Here is a 22338-nt window from a genome sequence, read left to right on the forward strand (position 1 = left end):
GCACAAAAATGCAAATCATTATGGATATAACAGCTGAATAGGTCTCCTGGAAAAAGTATTATGAAGTCCATTATTAAAAGGGGGAAAAAAACTTTACTGCAATAATTAATCAAATGAGTTGAAGGAATACACAAAGAGGTCTCTAAGATGCTGTGGCATTTTTAAAATTGTTTTTGGACTCTGATCTTCAAACATATTTATTTGAGAATAGTTGCCTTGAAGTTGGTTTGCTTAATTCCAAATGAATAAATTTTGATTTAAATCTTATTATTGTGTTTATTTCTTGTCTTTCATTTAAGGGGCATTAGACAGGTTCATGTTTCTTTTTCCATGACTCTTTCTGCTGTTTCTTCCCCTTCAGCTATCATGTTATGAGAAAGATCAGGGATTGGTGTTAAGCCATGGCTTGATGCAGATGTGACTGAATGAATCTATGCTCTCCGCTCCTGGCCCAACATTATATAATAAATTACTTTGGGAGATATACATGGCAAAAAAACTCTTGAGAAACATATTTCTCAATATCTATGAACTCCTGTGGTTAACATGTCATACTTGATCTCCTAAACGAATCATTGCATGACCCAAGCAGCATGGCCAGTAGTGGACCAGCCTTATGATTGTCTTCCTGCATTTTAATTTATTGCAAAGTTTACTAACAAAGCTGTGCTGAAGTGTGTTTTTTCTTCTCATAATTCTTTTTTCTATTCCTTTTCAGTGTTCCCTGTCTAATTTGTTTCTTTTCTATTTTTCAGAATTACTTAAGTATTACTTTCCCATTGATGTTGTCTTGTATTACACTCTTCGTTCTCCTTTCTTTTAAAAAAAATCTCTTATCTTCACTGATCTGTTTTCTTTTCCCCCCCACTCTGGAATTTCATAAGAAGATCCTATTTATGCACAGAAGAAAGGTATTATTAAACAGTCAAGAAAGGCTTAAATTTAATTTGCTGTTGTATAACTTTTCCTAGTGCTAACTCTCAGAAACTTTCAATTTCATATCTTCCTGCCAAATTCTCAAAATTGTATTCTATATTATATGCGCTTTCCTAAACTCATATTAATCAAATGACTATTTAGAATAGGTATGGGGATCGTGTAGCCCTCCAGACATCATAAAACAATAACAAAACAGCATCCCTATTGTCCATAATTGATGGGATTTTTTTGTTACACATCAAGTAGAGAAGAATAGGTTGCTCAATTCTCTAGTAGGCCGGCGTAGATCACTATTGACTAATTCTGTAAAGGTCAAGTTGATTGTGGTATATTTGCATCCTTAAAACTGATTTGCCTTATTCAAATTAAAAACGGGTTGTGTGTGTGTGTGTGTGTGTGTGTGTGTGTGTGTGTGTGTGTGTGTGAAAATGCACTTCAAAGAAAAAAATGCCGCATGGGGACTGCTGAATCTTTACCATCTACTGCTTTGATACAAATAATCCCCCACATAGCACCTTTTCCTAACCAGTTGGATGTTAGAGCAAGATTCACCTTCCTTGATTAAGTGGTCTTCCACTATCCACTCTGTGCATGATTTGCTCAAAATTACAATTACTGACTGCAGTTTATCGTAGTAATTTATGTCATTAGGAAATGAAAACGTCTTTACATCTGCCATGATATTATCAAGCTTTACCATGAATGGTATGGAAACTTGGTTAAAGTTATGAAACATTAAAGAGATCTAAAAGTTGGTTGCACCCGGATATTTCAAATTAGTTTCCAGGGGAACCGTGACTTGAATAAATGTTTTTAACTGCATCGCATTTTTCTGAATTTTTTGAATAATTGAGGAAGAACTTTTAGCCTAAAAACTTTACAATTGCTATGATGTTAATAAGCTCTTGTTAGCAATTAATATATTGACAAACCAGTTCACTATATATCATTTGGTGTTAAATTTTAGTGCGCACACAAATTTGCCAATTGCTTTAACAAGCCAATTGAAGATTTGAAGTACTGGATACTGCTTTGTTGTACTCTGTAATACATTTTATACACTTGCAATACTTTAAGCAATGCCATGATGGAGGAAAACTTTGCCTTTTTGAAATTTACACTAGTCTACAACACAGCACTAGCTACAGAAGTTCCTTAGCGTAGAAATCTAGCTTTTCATTGAGCAGTACAACATAGACCTTCTGGAGCCATTTTGGTGTCAGGATCCAGAATATACCTTTAATTTAACACCTGTTTGTCATTGGCCACGTTTGAAATTTTCTAGAATGAAGTAGTTCTGGCACAAGAATCAAATCAAAACCCACCCATTCCTATCACTATTTGCTTAATTTCATCCAGTTCTTAGGCTGTCCATGAGTCTCCTCTGTGATGAAGAAGAGCTTCCAGTAGACTGCTGTTACTCAGAAGTGTTTAAAGTACAGTTCCCTTGGCAATGTGGTCAACAGATTTATATGCTCCCTTTGTTCCAGAGAAGAGAAAGCTAGGAAAAGAACAACTGGCTGAACATTCCCCATTGCATTAAGTCTCCCAAACCTCCCATCTCTGCAAACAGTCCCTAATAAAAAGACTAGATATACACATTAAATATTCTACTTTCCTGTAATTCCTACGTAGGCTGTGAAACCCAGCTGGATAGTCAAGAGTCTCGGGAATTTACCAATGGAGAAGACTTTTGTCCACCTTTAAAGCCCTTCATGGCATGAGTCTAGGTTACTTGAGGGACCATCTCACCCCACTGATATTGGCCTGTGCCACTCGTGCTAACAGAGAAGGCCGTCCTCTTGGACACCACCAGCCAGAATAATTGGTCTGAGGGGAACCGCAGCATGAGGCATGCTGCGGGTCCCCTCAGGCCAATTATTCTGGCTGCTGGTGTTCAAGAGGACGGCCTTCTCTGTTATTGCTCCTTCCATCTGAAACATCTTACCCCCAATGTGAAGTTGGCCCCAACCTGCCTATCCTTTCATAAGGGTCTAAAGATATGGCTCTGCCAGTGGGAAAACAGCACAGTGGAGGTAGTTTATCAAATAACAACAGATCTTACCTCCATCCCCACTCCGCCCTCACCCTCTCAGGTTTTAATGTTTATTTATTTATTTTAATTGTTCAAGTATAGATATATTTTTATGATTGTAAGCCACCCAGAGTTACCTTATGGTAAGATGGGCGGCTAATAAATTTTATAAATAAATAATAAAATAAATTTCTCAGGAAATTAGTTTGTAGGCATTAATTTCTCTCTTTCTTACGGGATTTATAAAAAGGGGGCTGGGCAGATTAGGAAAGATGATGCTGAGACCATAGTGGCCTGAATTAAGGATATCCTGACATTAGTGATGTATGTGTCCCATTCATGTAAGAATGACCATTTTCCCCACAAATTCAGACTTCTGCACATCCCTAATAGAAAAGTTACTATTTGCACACCACCCCAAATAAATAGTCCAATCCGTGTTTCCTCCATCTTAAGTTTATCTTCTAGTCTGCTCACAGTATAAGAAGCACTGAGATATGAGATCCAGTTTACAGTGTTATCTGAGCCTAGACCAAATTTTTAAAGCATTTATCAATTCTTGTCCCAAACTGCATAGAGAGGTGGTGGTAGTAGGACAACGATATAGTGATATTTTGTTATTGTTGAGAAATTGCTAAGAAACTAAAGTAATTCTTAGGGGTTACTGAAAGTAGAGTTTAAAAAAACACAGCAAGGAATCATTGTAGATTTTATTGCAGAATGAAATTATTGAAATGAAATATTGCACAAGAAAAGCTGCCTACTTTTATCAATCATCATAATGTAAAAGTGAATGTTATCTTCAATTTAAAATGTTCGATCTAAATTAGATTCTAGCAGGCCTCCTTCTTTCCCTTTATATAATCCTTTTTTAGTCTTTCTTTCCTATAATATATATTTCAGAGATATCTGTAATTTTCTTTTAACTGCATCTTCTAGTTTCTTTCAACTTTCCTGTGTAAAATTTGCCTATTGTCCTTTTCTCTGACTAAAAAAAATTGCATACATTATTTTATTGTATTTATAATTTGTTTTTCCAATCCTACCCTGAAAATCAGTTTTAGCTTCTTCCAAATATATTTATGTCTTTAAAACTTTGATTTACATTTATTGTTTTAGACCAGCCTTTTAAATATTAAACCTCATTTCTGTTAATCATGCCTTTGTTTAATATGCATTGGTAAACATCTTCATTTCACCAATTCATTTGTAAAGGTAGCTAAAAAATATCAATTTGAATTTTGAAAATAGTTGCAAATAACTCAAGTTTTCTGAGCTATTTAGCAAACAAATGTTTTATTTATAAAGAACTGGAATAATACTTGGTTGTGATTTCTTAGAAATCTCAATTTATTTTTATTATTTGTATTCTTAGTTCTAATACTATTTATCCTAACCCAAAACACATTATATATACTTTATATATATATTTATATATTATATATAAAGTATACTTTATTCTGAGATATTTTTTTATGCAAAAATATAAAGAAAGATAAATCTGTCCTACTCTATTATTGAATTTAGATTTAGATTTTATTACACTTCTATACCGCCCTTCTCCCAAAGGATTCAGGGCAGTGTACAGCCATGTTAAAACACATATACACTTACAAAATTTAAAAACAATTTAAAAACAAATATATAAATTTGGCCCACAAAATTAAAAGCTAACAGACACCCAATTTAAAATTCCTATTAGGCCAGCCCGACTTGTTGGAATAAAAGAGTCTTCAGGACGTGGCGAAAGGTACGCAGGTCAGGGATCATACGAACCTCTAGTGGGAGCTCATTCCAGAGGGCTGGTGTCCCCACAGAGAAGGCTCTCCCCCTGGGTGTCGCCAGTCGAATTGTTTGGCCGACGGCACCCTGAGGAGCCCCTCTCTGTGGGAGCGTATTGGCCGGTGGGAGGCTGTTGGTGGCAGAAGGAGGTCTCATATATATTATTACATGCATTACATACTTGTTCAATAATATAGCATTTGATAATAGCCTAGTTACATTTGTGAAAGAGTATTTTAAATGCATCAAAAGCGAACCATAATGTTTTTACAGGGATTCTATCTATTCATATTGAATTTAATGACTAACAACTTTGGCTGCAATTCCATTTTCCCCCCACTGTATAAGATATATTTTTTTTCAATTAGTGGTCATGAGTACATAAAAATATTCAAAATAATAAAATGTAGCTAGGGAAAATATTAAAGCTGATTTTTTTTGTCAGACCAAAGAATACAAAGCCATTCTTTTTCCTGAAAAAAATCCATATTAATAAAGCAACATCCAGTTACTTGATCCTTTTCAAGAGACAACTAGACTTTCTGGTTTTTCTTTGAAGACGTTTCGCTTCTCATCCAAGAAGCTGTCCAGCTGTCTGCATGGAGTATATAAATCCTTTCATTGCCCACAATCCAGTCAGAGCTGAAGAAGCTTCTTAGATGAGAAATGAAACATCTTCAAATAAGTCCAGTTGCCTCGTGAAAAAGCACCTTTGGGATAACCATGACCTGGATGACTGAGAATCTCCATAGACATCAGTTACTTGAATTAACTTAAATCCAACTTTTTCCAAACTTAAGTCTAGATACTACTCAAAATTATCTAACAAAATTTCCAAACATTTTCACTGTTTATTCATATATAATACATGACTTTCATATAGATTCCTTTCTCTCTGACTCTTCATTTATTCTTATTTCTTCTGCTAAAGAAATTACTAAAAGTGTGTTTAATTATGACAGTCCTAAATAGGCCTTCTATAAACATTTTCAAATTCTGATCTCAATTTTCATGTCTAGATCTGTCTCATTGTATATATATTTTGTACCTATTTTAATTTATTTGGTAAATTTACTGTCCATATCAAATTTCTAAAGAGCAGAAGGTAAGTGCTTCACTATAAGAGATTAAGAGAAAACATACAGTTTTTACAATGTATATTTTAGAGGTGTATCAAGAATTTTGAACCATATTTTTAAGTCTTGATTCAGGATGACTACACATATATGGAATTATTTCTTATGTGGATTATAATCTCATGTGATAATTGTTTCACTTCTTCCCATCTAAGGTACTTTTGTTTTGTATGATATCACTTAATAAAGCATTTGAAAACAGAGATAATTTTCTCCAGTGAATCTGGGACTTTGTTAACTATTTACATATACAATTGTTCAGCAGTTTATTACCACAATAAGCACTTGTAATTCCTGTCTATCTCTAGTTCATTGTAGAAATTTGCCCTAAGAATTTTTACCTTCTAAAAGATAACATTAAAAATAAAAAAATACTATATTTTAAGGATATGCAGATCAATTTAAATCCTGGTCAAATCAGCTTGAATTCAGAAGCTAGTCTTACATTTTCTGCACAAAATAAATAAACCCACAGGTATTTGTGGTGGATAATTTCCTTTGATGTATGCACTTTGCATGTTTTAGCATCTTTCCTTAATATTCTATATGCATGTTTTACTTATCTTTCTCAACTATATTCCCTTTCTCTCTCCTGCCCTCCCCCACCCTCCCCTCCCTCTCTCCTGATCAAATGTATGCAATTTGTATACAATTTTTGAGCTGGAAATATTTCAAGATGGCTGTTGGTTGGCTCCATGAATTACATGCATGTCCATTTAAATACTACACATTGTAGTGCATAACATTTTTTTTGAAAAGAAACTAATGATTTATTTCTATTACATCCCTACCATATTATCTCGCTGTATAATATTCACTGAAAAAGTTACTATTTTATTCATTATTTTAATGTGTGTGAATTGCAGCATTATTTATTATCTAAAATTAATCTAATATTTTTTATTTATTATAATTTCTTTTTTCATATTGTCATTTAAAAAGATAAATATTTTCTTCTTGTATACAATTAATTGGATCCCCTTATTTTCTCTATGCCTCTTGTGAATTCTTTGTGAACATGTCTTCTTACACTTTTGACATTGTCATACAAATTTATAATTTTTTATATTTTTCTTGAATAAAAATTTCTGTGAATTTTAATATTTCTAACTGTGGCTTTAAAAACTAAAATTGGCTATAAAAAGTAACAAATTGCTTTGCTTTATCTGTGATTTATACAATTACACTTTTAGAAAGTACATTATTATATCTATATTCATTTTGCTTATAAAGCCTTTATACTATTTCTTTTATTGAGAAGCAGATAAATCTTTCCAAGGGAACTCAAGAAAGGAGTGGGAAAAACTCACCTTGTTCTAAATGCAATATCATTCATATTGCATATTGCATATTGCATATAATTTTTAATATCAGTCTAGGAATTCTTTTATTCCTTACTTCTCCAGTTCTTCAAGTACAATTCTAGTTTCAAATAAAATTTCCTTGTCTGAGTCTAGCTCCTTCCTTCTTTAACTTCTGACATAAATCCTTAAGTTTATGTAGCTATATCGTTATATTTGGACAGTAACGTTCTGGTTTTTTTTTATCATTTCCATTATTCCAGGAACTTTTTCACAGATCACTTTTCTACTTTTAAGAACCATATTTCTATGTTGGATAGAAAAGAGTTTTGTACCTGAAGCAATGCTGCCATTTTTTCTCCTTTTATAATGACCCCGCCCCTCTTGGCATGATACAAAAAAGATAAGGATGTGATAATATCCAAATCAGCATAGTTCCCTAAACAACCACATAAAATTAGGAAAGAGCCTGATTTGAGCACTGTGTGTGTGTGTGTGTGTGTGTGTGTGTGTGTGTGTGTGTGTATCCCCAAAGATGTTGCAGCAGGTACCTTCAGAACAGTGCTCAAATCAGGCTATTTCCTCATCTTATGAAAATTTATGTAATTTTATATATCAAATTTATAGGCTGCCCACCAGGGGTGAGTTCTACTTACCTTTACTACCAGTTCACAACTGGAGCGCGCACACGCGCTTCGCACACACACGCTTCTGCACATGTGCACGTCATTCATGATGACGTCCAGGCAGGTGGGCAGAGCCTCCTGCTGCTTTTACTACCGATTCGCAAGAACCGGACCGAACCGGGCGAGCAACCCACCACTGCTGCCAACCTTACCTCAAAGTAACTCTGGGTGGAATTATGCCTTTCAGCTGTAAATGCAATACTGTAATAATGTAAAAATGTGGAAGCTCCTTTTGTGATATTGCAGTGCTCCTTAACTGTGAACCCTGTCATCCCCATAAATGTCACTGGTTACTCGACATAACTGCAGAGCATGCCACAAATCAGTAATCTATCCATTCTTGTGTTGTTTTATGTTATCTTGTTACTTGTATAAATGTCAAGCATAAACAAAAAAGATATTTTCTTTCAATAATAAGCCTTGTTTCAAACATGTATTTTAAAGATTACAGACTATTTTATGCTACATATACTTTTTTTTTTTATCATCTCTAAATGCAATCTTGTTTAAAATTAATCAGGCACAGGTAGTTTTGTAGTTAGTTGACTGAACATTATCAGTGTAATTTCTTATTTTTCACATGGATCATTTGCCATAAAGATATCCAAGGCAATCATTTTTATGCTTTTCTTTCAGTCATTAAAATCTGATCTTGAACCACTGCTCTGTAATAATTCGTTATGTATATATTTTCAGCTGATTGAGAACTATGTTCAAATTCTATGTACAAACGTTTAGATAGATTCATTTTCATGTATGGTCCAAGGCCCACGACAAAAATAAACATTATTTTTCTGAGCATTTTTGATAAAAATTCAGGGAGGACAGAATCATTTGATCATTTGATTAGGAACTGGAACCTCCAAGACCTTCTAACTTTGTATTTCTATTATTCTAATGTAATATATGTACCAGTTCCTGATCAAATGATCACTTCCTGCTCAGGCAGGAAGCCCTATATTATTTCATCCAATCTCTTCTTAAAAATGTAAGCTAAATATCTTATACATTATGTCATTCATATAATGTGCAAAGCAGCTGGTTCTATGCTTCTTCCCAGTTAGATGTAGAGAACATATTTTTCAAAATATTTATGATTGATATGCAAGCATTCCCTGAGAAGCCACCTGACAAGATACCTTAGAAATAGATATAAAGAGGTGTCATACAGAAGCAGTAGGTCTCATATAATTTGTAGGTTACCAATATTTATCTTCTATTAAAATTAACTCTTAATGTCAGTTCTTCAAATATATACCACACAAACACAGATGTTTGCAGTATAAATTGTAGACTATAATACTTTCTTGGTGGCAATTTAGTATACATTTTTATTAAAATACAGATAAAGGGAAAGGGTAAATATTTCAAAAAGCAGGAGAAAGCATTCTGGGAACCAATAGAACTGTACATATTAAAGTATTATTTAATATATAATTTAACTGCATATAACCCAAGTGGAAAGATAATAACTCTATTCTAAAGTGTTCTAACTTGCACAGTTTTAAATTAAAATTTAAAAATGAGAGCTTATATCATAGAACCATTGCAGTCAATTATTTGTGTCTTGTAAAAGAATAAAAATAATTTGAAGCCTAAATCCAGGTTATAATAAACAGGGAAAGCATATAGCTGAGGTAATTTATGCACACATGAACTATATTAAAATAAAATTATAGGATTATGGGGAAAGAGGAAGATGAAATGTATCTATTATGGGTTCTTGAAGTTCAGGTATTATTCTAAAATAATTTTAAAATAATTTTTATTTCTTTATTTCTTTTCTCCTTATAGGAGCCACAGCTGCAGCTCGAAAAGAGGTTATACGGAACAAGATCCGGGCGATAGGGAAAATGGCTCGAGTGTTTTCTGTACTGAGGTATGGCTTCTGTGTATTTTAGCATCAGAAATTATTGTTCGTTCCTTCAGAGAAACATTCCTTAGCAAAATAATAATAGTAATAGACTTATTACACAGCTTTATAGTGTTTTATAGCAGCAATCCCAACCTTTGTGGCTTGGCAGCCCGGCTGGTGGGGGGGAGGAGAGATGGGAACGGGGCCGCACGACTGGCGGGCTGGCACGTGCATGCATGTGGACCAGCATGCATGCAAGCAAGTGTCCAGCAGCCTGCCACATGTGCACTCTGGCCAGCCACTCACGTGGCCCAATTCCAAATAGACCATGGCCTGGTAGTTGGCTGCGGACAAGGAGTTGTGTACCCTTGATTTGCAGCATTCTTTAAACTGTTTACAGAATCAGCATATTGCCCCCAACAATCTGGGTCCTCATTTTACCGACCTCAGAAGGATGAAAGACTGAGTCAACCTTGAGCCGGTCAGGTTTGAACTCCTGGCAGTGGGCAGAGTCAACCTGCGTTCTAACCACTGCTCCACCGTGGCTCTAAAGCAGAAAAAGACATTTTCATGCATTCCCTCAGGGTTCACCCGATCAACTTCATTAAAAAAGGAAATTGCCTTCTGCCAGTTGTATGTTCCTTTACAATACAGATAGGTCATACAATCTCTGAATAGACATACAGGTAGTCTTTGATTTGCCACCATTCATCTAGTGACTGTTTGAAATTACAACGGCATTTCAAAACGAAAAAGTGACTTATGACTGTTTTTCACACTGGTTTTTTTAGAATATTTATTTAATTTTTCACAATGTTTTTCACCATGATCATATGATCAAAATTCATACAATTGGCTCGTATTTATGATGATTGCAATGTCCTGGGGTCATGTGATCACCTTTTGAGACCTTCTGACAAGCAAAATCAACGGGGAAGCCAGATTCATTTAACAACTATGTTCCTAACTTAACAACCACCATGATTCACTTAACAACTATAGCAAGAAGTGTAATAAAATGGGGCAAAAATCAACAACTGTCTCACTTAGCAACATAAATTTTGGGCTCAATTGTGTTTGTAAATTGAGGACTAACTATAGTTTACCATCTTAGATTTTTTGTATTTTGCAAGCTTCAGAACAATCCAGAAGATTGAACCACGGAAGTTACTCAAAGACATTTTGCTGCCTGAAGCCAAAAACAAAAGCAAATACTCACCCACATAAGTGCACAAACATCTTTTTGTTTGCGCCATTCTGACGCAGATCACTCCTTCCTCCTGGGATTTGGGAGGCCAAAAGCTGTACTGCAGAATTGAGTACAATAGCCTTGCTGAAATATTGCCAGTGTTGTGAATAGAGCTGAGTGAACATCCTATGTATGTTGAGGGTCTGTACTTCTATGGCTGTGTATGGTCTTGCTCTAATTTCCTATAGTTTTACCTTAATTAGAAAAGCTCTGAACAGTGCAGTATAGCTCACTGGTAGTTGGTAAGCATTAGAAATCTTTTTCCTGGAAGCTATTTTGAAGAGAGAAAAAGAGAGTTGGAAATACAAGAAAAGAGTGGTTTCCCCCTTCATCCTTTTGGCTCCGACACTATCTTTGCTTTGTTTCAGCAGTCCTCAGAATGTTGACCCCAAAAGATTATTCCTGAACTTTCAGCAGACAATATGGTGGTATATTATTTATATAGAGCCAGTGTGGTGTAGTGGTTAAGACATTAGGCTATGAACTGGGAGACCAGGGATGAAATCCAGCAGGTTTTGACAGGTTCTGGAGAACCGGTAGCAGAAATTTTGAGGAGTTCGGACAACCAGCAAATACCACCTCTGGCTGGCCCCAGAGTGGGGTGGGAATGGAGATTTTGCAGTATCCTTCCCCTGCCACACCCACCAAGCCACGCCCACCAAGCCATGCCCACAGAACCAGTAGTAACAAAAATTGGATTTCACCACTGTGGGAGACCATGAATTCTAGTCCCACTTTAGGCATGAAGCTACCCGAGTGATCTTGAGCCAGTCACTTTTTCTATGCCATAGCAATGGTAAGTCACTTCTGAAAATCCTTGCCAAGAAGAGACTTGTCCAAGCAGTCTCCGAAAATTGGTCACAATTGAATGGAGAAAAAAAAGTGTGATATGAACATTCACCAGTATGTTCATTATGTGGTTAATAATCATGTGTCCTTACCTTCTTTCTTTTATAAATGTCTTACTATCCAAACTCTCTTCATATCTAGATGAAATTGTCTACTCACCAAGATGGACTTGAGATTTATAATCACTTAGACAGTACAGGGATATACAATATGTCATAACTCCTGGGCCTGTATTAGTGGGGATTTTGTTCTGCTTACTCTATGTGGTCCTGCTTTTTTTACTCAAAAGACTGGCGTCCAAAGCAGCTTGCCACAATTAAAAAAAAAGGTGTAAGAACAGAAGTGTTCTTCAAGTGTTAGAAGGGTGCCCAGCTGTACAACCTGTTTCCTCTGATTGTGTCTGTTGCTAGCCACAGCTGACATCTCATTCTGTTCCTGTTAGGGAAGAGAGTGAGAGCGTGCTGACACTGAAAGGGTTGACTCCAACAGGAATGCTGCCCAGCGGGGTGCTCTCTGGAGGGAAACAAACTCTACAAAGCGGTAAGTGCTTTTGCACATGTATACTGTGATAGACATAAATTTTTCATCCTCTTTCCATTATAACAATATGGTATTTTGAAGAGAAAAAAAAATTGAGGGAAAGACCACAGAGCTGGAATGTAGTTCACAAAATTGGGTTTTTCACACACACATGCACACACATGCACACAGACACACAGAACAAGTCTTAATTTTCAAACCAATTTTATCTCACTTGATATTATTTAGAAGAAAAATAGTTAATCTCCGGGAAGGAATCTCTTGTAGAAGGAGCTCAACAATCTTGGGGGAAAGAATGTCTAATTCATATCTCTGCTAGCTTCCTAAAATTCATCTGCCTAATATAGTATAGCTAAATGACTGGGGATCAAATATAAAGATCAAATGTTCAAACTGAACCAGGCTCCTTTCCCTAGTCTACTCCATAATGGTTTGAGCAGCAAGAATGTAACTCCGCAGCAATTTAAGAGGCAGAATACAAAATGGGTCTGAGTGCCCAATTTATAAATGCAGAGATATTCCCCTTGTACATGAATACGTCAGTGTAGTATTGTTAATAACTTGCATAATTCTGAAAAACCTTCCTTCCGGGAAGCAAGCACACACTTGGAGTCCCTGACACACCTGATACCTGGTGGGATGCTGATAGGAATTTCTGTCCCTATTGGCTTGTCTGGCTGTCATTGTTACCTTCCCAGCTAGACAGTGTTTGCAGTGCATATATGATAAGCACTGTATTGTGAGAAAGTTAAAATGGGCATGCAAGCAAGGCCAACCATAGAACACTAGTACTCCACATACGCTTGCTGCTGTTGCTATATTTCTTTTCCTGCAGCAATGCTAAAGTCTATATGACTGGTGTAGTGAGCACATTGTCTAGTTCCATTTAACTGCATCCCAATAGGGTCGGGTTTCTTTTAGCCCCATGTTTAACATGATGGTTGAACCCATTGTGGTTTCATAAACACAAGGAGCAGATTGGGGAACAAAGTTTCAGGAATACTGATAGTTTGGGGGAAGAAAGTTTGATACAGCAATACAGATCTGAGTATTTTTCAGGAAAATGTCATCCTTTTCTCCTTCCAAAGCAAAATGCAGCAACCGCTCCAATGCTGCCTTGCCTCTCCTTACACACACACACACACACCCAAAAGTGTGCCTTTTTGTTCAAGGAAATCTGCACATTTGAATTGGAATTCAGGTTTCTTTCATAGGTACAAATCTAATGGCAAATCTAGTGATTAATAAATCACAAATTCATACATGGGGAAGTCAGAAATGAACTTGAGAAAGCATTCATTAATTCACCGTGATTTTGATCTAAATGCAGCAGGAAAGCATTTTTACCCGTGACTGTATCAAAACATATTTTATATGAATTATGTTATAGAGAATAGCTAGTAGGATAAACTTCTTGAAGTAAGGAGCCACAATCAAATTCATTAATGTATATAACTTGTTATTTTGCTATTTGTTTTTAACATATATTTCATGCACCCATGAGTGTCCTACTGTAATTATGATGCAACTTTTAGTAACCATGAGACATGGACATTCACCTTTCCAATAACTCAGTCTCAGCCTCTAACTTTCCCATTTCTTCTTGGAGTTTCTTCCCTGTACTTTTCCCCTTTTTGTCTCTTTTTCTCTTATCTAGAAGATTCAGGTATTCTGTGGTAAACTCTCTTTTTGGTAGCTTGTGTGTTACACATATTGTAATGTTCTGCTTTGTAAATGCTGCAGTATGACAGAATACTTTTGATACACTGATGCAATTTGTAGTGCCTGGAGGATATTTGACTTTCAGATAATTTGCTCTTCCAAAAATGCTGCAATCCTAGTTAAAGAAGTAAAATTTCCTTCTGTCACATCATTCAAAAGTCTCATTAAAGTATGCACTGGCAAATACTGCAGTATTAAATCTAGTAGAACATTACTATACCCACCCATTAGTTAATATCTTGCACCATCCATCAAATATACTGAAATTCACATAATTTCTGTTAAGAGCAATTAACAGAAAATATGGGCAATATATTCTGTGAAATGTGCTCATTCTTAGTAGTCATTATTTTCAACATTTCCATGCAATTTAGATCTTGTTGCTCATCTTTGTTCTTTATTTTCTTTCTTTCATGTTGATTATGCATATTTATTTTTATTATTTGATTCTCCTGCCACAACAAAAGGCTGTAGATTCTATAGGGGTACATACCCTTGATGCAACATGGCATTTAATGAGATATCACAGATGTCTATTTTAAACATTTCATTTGCAAAAGTACAATATTCTGATTTGGTCAGACTCAGGCTTGATGGTATGTTAGACCCAACTGGCTGTCCAAGGAAATTCAAGCTAACAAGAGTATTTTTAATTTCCACTTGTATATTCTTAAACCCAGTTTTAAAAGGCAAATTTTAAATCTGTGTTATACTACCAACAACTATGAAACGGCCTGTTTTTCAGTATTTTAGTTCCATTCAAAAATTTACATATAGATACATATAGAACAAAGAATTCTAACATTTGTTAGAATTTCAGCCATTCAGCCAATCAGTGTGTTCAAAAATAATAAGAAATATGTTAAACAAAAATGTTGGACACTGGTGTAAGTATATAGAGAATGAACAGAAAATGGGGGGAAAGATGCTCACCAAAGTTCACAAATAGCATATTCCTTTTAAAAAAAAACTGCTATTAAGAACCAACCTTCCACAACCTTATGCCCTTTGAATGCATTGGAATTCAACTCCAACAATTCCCAATTTACTGAGAATAATGGGAGATGAAATCCAAGGCATTTTCAAGGTTACCAAGAAGTGGAATTGAGAGGAAATGCTGTTTCAGCAATGGTGGTGGTTTCTTCTGCCTGCTTAAAGTTTTGTTTTCTCTATATGGCGCTCCTCTGTTTAACTTGCCCTATTCAATACGGCAATTGTTCTTGTCCTAAATTGACTGAATCATTGGGACTTCCCATTTATATTCTATTTAACCACTGTGGTCATTTTTCAAATACCAGAGCACATGCTTCTTCACCCCCTGCAAAAAATAAACAAGAAATCTATTGCCTGCAAGTTACAATACCTGTGTTTGTTTCTGTATGTGGCCTTTTGTGTTGTCTTCTGTGTCAAAATCCAGCACTTACAGTAACCTTTAAGTGTACTAGCTCCTTTGCTATTCACTGACTTGTTCTGAGAGTTAAATCCTCTGCTCATTTTTCTCATTCATTTTGCTACCCCTTTCTTCTCTTCAGCTACTGTTGAGGCTATTGAGGCTGATGAAGGTAAATTGGCCAGATCCCTTTCTGTTGTGGTTACAACAGATAAGGGCTCTGCTGGGTGTATTCATTTTTTGCTGTAGCTTGTATAGAGTGTGTGGGTGTTGAGCTAACAATTGTGGCTCAGTATTAACCTAAGTTTACTTGCTTTAAAGGGGAAAGTGTTTCTTTTGTTGTTGGTGTTGTTTCTTAAAGTTGCAAAAATGTTCTGATATGTGTCCATGAAGCTTCAGATGCTTACAAAAGGATAAGAAAACTTGCAATCCAATTAAAAGTTATTTGGCAAACAAGCAGTTTCTTTGAGGGGACCAATCTGTTCCTCGTGTTCTCTTTAGCTAGCTCCGAAAACGGAGAGTACATAAGTAAAATTGAAAGGAATTTCCCCTGTATTGAAGTCCATAGCAAAGTTAATGGGTCTTCTCTGTAATTCAACGCATTTTAAAATACCCTTTGGGGAAAGGGAAAAAAAAAATCATGAAAACAATGAGAGGATGGTAAGACAGCATTTTTTTCCCCAAGCCTTGGGAAGTTCCTGTAATTCCACCCTTAACATCAGCATTATTTTACAGGATTTCTGGCACAAATGAATTATTGTCAGAGCAGTTTGAATGCAAAACATTAAGCCGCCTCTCTTAAGCGTACCTTTCATTTCAACACCCATGAAATTCTGTTAGTAATGCAGTTAAGAGGTCTCCAATTTTTTATGATGAAATATGTTCTGTGCAAGAGAAAATTAATATTTCAAATTGTTTTGCAAGATGAGAAGACTCTCTAAAATTCCCCTTTAAAACAAAACAAAACAAACATATTCAGTTGTATTTTGTTCTTGCCCACATAAAAATGTGAGTTTTTCTTAAGGAAAAAAAAAAGTATTAGCTTTCTGGCAAGACGTAATAGTACCATTTTGGCTTCTCCTATCTATTTTTGCTTTTAAGAAAGTTTTTGTTACAGAGGTGGAAAAAGAATCATAGAAATAAGTAAGAGAAAATACAACTGCTTTCTAAATAGCAGTGAGTAAGCTGCTATTTACATTGGAATTCTCTATTCCTGTTGGCAAATTCTACTCTGCAGTGTGCATTCTTGTTGACAGTTTGGCTGTTTTTTTTTTCCTGTGATTTGTGTGACTGTGTTGTGTTTCTAGCATTACTCTCAATGTAAACTGCTAATAATCATTGTCTGACCAGCAACAGGACACATTCTTCAGCACTATGATGTATAAATATGTCTTCTTGACATAAATATTAATTTACAGTATGCTTCCCATTCTGAAAATATATCTTCTTCAGATTAAACTTCTATTTATTATTAGCTAGTAGTGTAATGGAAGTTTTACTTCATCACTATTTTATAATGGTTTTCTCCTTTGGGAAATCAAATAGAGAATGTGATTATCAGTATAGCTTCACCGTGGCCTCTCCAGGCCACAGGACACTTCCAATAGCAATACATGCTCCACAGAAATAGACCACTTCTACCTCACTGCCATTCTTCATACTCCTGGTTCATAACTGAATGGGTCATAAGTAGCAGCAGTGTGGTGAAAATTTAAAGGAAATATTCTCAATAATCGTTGTTCACCCTTCCCATAGCTCTGAAGCATCTCTGAAATTTGATGGGCAATGGGTGAGATTTTAAACTTGAGTGATATGTGGGAAAAGAGAATGCCAGGAAAAACATGATATTTTTAGCCCTTTGACAGTTTCCACAAAAGACTGTGTTGTCTAAAAGAAGCTAGTGTACAACCTTCAAATGTATTGGATTGATATCCAGTACTGTAGTGAAATATTCCATATGCGAATATGTTCAGTTTATACTTTATAACTGAAGTCTTCCCTAAAAGAACTAGAATCAAATTCTATCTATATATTTTTGCTTGCAAATTCTTGTTCAAGTAAAGGTATAACAACTTAATTATTAAAGCCTCTTGGACAAGATTTTGTAGAAGTAAACAATTAATAACTTCTTTTTCACCCTTGGTTCTTTAAATCTAATCCATCAGCAATTTGTTGGGATTTTCACAAACTGAATGCCATTTCAGATGGCATAAAATGTTGTGGATATCATCCGACAATGAATAAAAAACAATTGCCACATAATGTGGGAGAGAGGTGTCAATTTTCCAGATCTTTCTACAGTTCTCATTTCCATGGCCGCGGTGGGCAAAACATCAGCATGAGAGCAGTTCTACAAAATTTTACCCAAGTTTAATAATACCAGGGACAACAAAATTGAAAATCAAACCAAAATTCAGAAAAGAAATTGCTTTCCCTCTAATAGAAAATAGATTTAATTAGTCAACAGATCAACAAAAAATGGATTTCTTTACACTCTTTCTTTTGCTCACATCCATCCAGTAATTTTCCCCTGTGTTTTTGTTTGGACTAGCTGGACTCTGTGCATGTTAAAAAAAAACCTGAACAGAAATAAACATAACCAAATATTTTTGAAATGATTTTAATTTTATGAAATAAAATAACAGCATGGAGTATAGTAGCAATTGAAAAGTTAAGCAGTATTAACGGATTGTTGCCCAAAATTCAACCCATTTTCATTTTGAAAATATTAAGAAAAGTGGCTTGCATAGAGCCCTTGAAGAGAACAGAAAGTAAGCAGTATCTAGTGAGAGCAATGTGGAACTCAATGCCAGTGCTAAATGGAAGATTCATTCACTTTTTTAAATTCAGTTACCTTCTCTCCTGTTCTTACACTTTCAAAGCTAAGAATGACAAATATGCTAAAACAATTATATTCAGAGTCCATGGCACATTGAACAACCACTCTAATTGTCTGGGATTGACAGAAATTTATTGTTTTTGAATAGCATACAATCAGTTCTGCTACGCTGAAGACACTGAAAGTTTTCCGTTCAATACAGTAAAATGTTTTCCCTCAGGGATGAATCTTAGGGATACAACGCAGGTTCCTTAACAATGGGGCAGTCAGTGTACCACAATAAAAAAATTCAACCGTTGCATAGCATGCCACCAACTCAGCAACCCCTTTCTTTTCATTTTTTTAAAAAAAGAAATTATGTTTGAACAACAGGTAAATGTGGCTTCCGTAATAATATTGATGGGAATGAAAGGCTTTCTTCTAGATTAATCAGGATCTTTAATAAACCCCAATTTTAAAAAGCCTTAAGATTTTTTAAATCTTGGCTCTAATATAGCAGGTATGAATAATTCCTGCAAGAAGAGCAAAAGAATTGATGCTATTTGTAGTTTGGATCCTTTATCTTAATAGTGATTGAAAATATAACTATTTGTTATATTTTCCCTCTGGATTTTCCGTAGGGAGCAGCATAGCAAGCTTTCACATTTAGGAGTGAGACTATAAAATGATTGGAAGAGTCCTTGGAAAGCCACTCGAATAGAATAGAATAGAATAGAATAGAATAGAATAGAATAGAATAGAATAGAATAGAATAGAATAGAATAGAATAGAATAGAATAGAATAGAATAGAATAGAATAGAATAGAATAGAATAACAGAGTTGGAAGGGACCTTGAAGGTTTCCTGCTCAGGCAGGAAACCCTACACCACTTCAGACAAATGGTTATCTAATCTCTTCTTAAAAACTTCCAGTGTTGGAGCATTTGCAACTTGTTCCACTAATTAATTGTTCTAACTGTCAGGAAATTTTTCCTTAGTTCTAAGTTGCTTCTCTCCTTGATTAGTTTCCACCCATTGCTTCTTGTTCCACCCTCAGGTGCTTTGGAGAATAGTTTGACTCCCTCTTCTTTGTGGCAACTCCTGAGATATCAGAACACTGCTATCATGTCACCCCTAGTCCTTCTTTTCATAAGACTAGACATATCAGTTCCAGCAACTGTTCTTTATATGTTTTAGCCTCCAGTCCCCTAATCATCTTTGTTGCTCTTCTCTGCACTCTTTCTAGAGTCTCAACATCTTTGAGATCTTAATATTTTAAAGCCTTTGAAAGTTGCTAAGAATAGCAAAATTGCTAAATTTCATCCTTTTATTATAAAGAAATAAAAATAATCTATGAAATCAGCATAAATTCTATCACAAATGAAACCATGAGGACCTTTCAAGAATCTATTAAGGGCAATCCACTTTTTTAAAAAAACAACAATCGCTTTATTCAAAATATTCTTAAAATCCTCGTTTCAAATTGGTGTCTCCATTCATACTCACAGTTTATTGTTGGTATCAGACTGAGTTAATCTCCTCAATGTTAGGACCAAACAGATCTCTTGCTATAATTCCAGCTACCATTATGGAAAGAAATGAAATTTCCTACAGGAAATAATTGTGATCATCAATTCCTGCCACCGCCACCCTAAAGAAAACTCTAGTGAGAATTGGCTTCCAGATCTTAAGAAAATCAATTTTAGGTTTTTTTCCCCTCTCCCTCTCTCTCTCTGAACTCTACTTGTCCTGAAAGTTGTTCATTTAGCCTAAACTGCAGAACAAAATGCCAGAACTGGATTTTGTTGGGAGCATATTAATCATTCAAGAGACATTGGCTGTTCACCTTTTATCTGTTTCCAATTACATCCAGAAGCTTTAATTGTGTTGCCATTTTGTTTTCTTCACTTTGAAGGAATTTCTCACTCATTGATCAGTAAGCTGATAGAAAAGCCCAACCCTTCGTCCCTACTGACTTTCTTTCCCGTTTTGTTTTGTTGTTGTTCTTTTCTTCCCAACCCCCTTTTTTTCTCTTCAGCTATCAAAGGATTCTCGCCACAGCATAAGATCACAAGCTTTGAAGAAGCCAAAGGCTTGGACCGGATCAATGAGAGGATGCCCCCGCGCAGGGATGCCATGCCTTCTGATGCCAACCTGAATTCCATCAACAAGGGAATCTCTTCAGAGACGAACGGCACCGACAGCAATGGCAGTAACAGCAGCAATATCCAGTGACCCATTCTGACTTACAGGGATATTTTTTTTGTTTTTGAGCAGGGCACCGTGGGACTGCTGCTCAACAGCAGTTGGATTTTCTTGCCTCTGACAGTAGCTTACCTGCTCTGGGGCCAGATGTTGGATTCAGTTTACAATATCATCTAAGAAGAGATAGTAAACTTTATTTTGGTGGGGTGGGGGTGGAGGTAGAACACCTCCTTGGACATGCCTTTAAAATGCTTGTAGAGAAATAAACGAAAGCTAATGTTGGTCTATATTGCAAAGTTAGGGGAATGAACATGTTTTCCTATTGCATTGGAAACCTCTAGATATGTTAACTGAAAGGCCTTTTATTATTATGTTACTGGACATGACAACTTTGTCTGATTTCTTACTAACTATTGTACGTTTACAGTTGCAGCACTATACATGGACAACATCCAAACCATTTTTAACAGAGTGATGTACAAACTAAATAAGGAGACTATTTATTGATAATGTTTTGCTACTCTTGTCAGACGACGGCTATCTAAAACAAGACAAAAAAAATTAGGCAATCTTTAAAAAAAATATATAAAAGAAAAAGAGAATGTTGCAAATTTGTTAAAAATGCCAAAAAAAAAAGACAATTTAATTTTGTACACATTATGCTTACCTCAGGTTTCTTTAGTGTGCTTGAATACCCTTTAATTATAACATTTACCTTAATTAATTTGGCAGTGAGAAATCTTTTTCATTTATGTTTTTAAGGAAAAAAAACTGGAATAACGATATCCTTTTTTTTCTTTTAGTAGTTTCAGTTTATATTTAGGATTATTTTCTTCTTCTTCTTTTTTTTCTTTCCTTTTGGTAAATCAAGTCTTGGTTGTGGCTTGCTGAATTTAAATATTTATGAGTGGTGCATTTTTAAGTATAGTGAACAAGACACCATATTAAGTGCAGTGAAAGCATCTATATTCTGTAAAAAATCTGCCTATGCATGTTTTTTAAGAAAAAAAAATTGGCTGTATAGGCCTGTATGGGACTGTAATGCGCTTAGTGGTCTGACTTATACTGGAAATGTATGTATACTGGCGTACTTTATATTCTCTAAAAAGAAAATGCTAATGCCTTTGAAATTTTGTAATCAAAAAAGCTTTGAAAAAATCTAAGGGGGAGAGTATTCTTAAAAGTTTTTAATATAAGCTTGTCAGTGCACATATAGATGGTTAGCATGTTTAGCAAACCTTGTGAAATTTAAACTAAGTTTGTAGTTACATGTGAAACTAAATGCATGAGAACTGTTAACGTCATGATGAGTTAGTCATTTTGTTACGTTCTGTCATGTGCCACAAAATGTGTGATTTTTTTCACTTTTTTTCCCTTTATATATCAGTTACGGGTTACAACTGGTTCAGTCTTAAAGGAGGAGGAAAAAACCAACAAAACAGTCCACTGATATTTTTTATCAATTGTATAAGTGCCCAAGTAATTCACTACAGCCTACAGCCTTGCCTTTGTAATTTGACTTATGAAATGTTGGCAATCAAAGCATGCACTTGTAACAATGAAAAAAAAAGCATTTTATATTACTACTCAATAAAAATGTGCATGAACCTAGAAGATCTCTTGTTAAATCTCCAATATGTAATAGTACATATTTAACACTCGGCTCGGGCTTCTTTGTGAGGGGAGCAAACCTCTTTTATTACCTGGTTTATGTGTTACCTGTCCTAGTCCACAAGCTCTCTTTTGCCCAAAGGACTGTCTTTGTTGTCTTTTAAGCTGACTGACAAGTCTTTATATAGGAGGTCCAGCACACCAAGAGTGACCTGGTTGA

At 35.3% G+C, this 22338-nt stretch overlaps 1 protein-coding gene across 5 annotated transcripts in view; it reads left to right on the forward strand.

Moving 5' to 3' along the window:
• PPP3CA (protein phosphatase 3 catalytic subunit alpha) overlaps positions 1 to 22114 on the forward strand; it is a 213697-nt gene extending 191583 nt beyond the window's left edge. Inside the window, exons 11-15 of one of the 5 annotated variants that reach the window (XM_070948213.1) lie at positions 885 to 911; positions 9674 to 9758; positions 12275 to 12372; positions 15627 to 15656; positions 20341 to 22114. In XM_070948213.1, coding sequence (XP_070804314.1) covers positions 885 to 911; positions 9674 to 9758; positions 12275 to 12372; positions 15627 to 15656; positions 20341 to 20537 — 437 coding nt within the window. In that variant the 3' untranslated portion in view covers positions 20538 to 22114. The remainder of the gene's footprint in view (positions 1 to 884; positions 912 to 9673; positions 9759 to 12274; positions 12373 to 15626; positions 15657 to 20340) is intronic. The other 4 variants (XM_070948214.1, XM_070948216.1, XM_070948215.1 and 1 more) reach the window with 4 other exon arrangements.
• Positions 22115 to 22338: the final 224 nt, after the last annotated feature.

Source organism: Pituophis catenifer, unplaced genomic scaffold (assembly GCF_029215685.1).
Source record: "Pituophis catenifer annectens isolate HBS135680 unplaced genomic scaffold, rPitCat1.0.hap2 SCAF_8, whole genome shotgun sequence".
NCBI classification, from domain to species: domain Eukaryota; kingdom Metazoa; phylum Chordata; class Lepidosauria; order Squamata; family Colubridae; genus Pituophis; species Pituophis catenifer.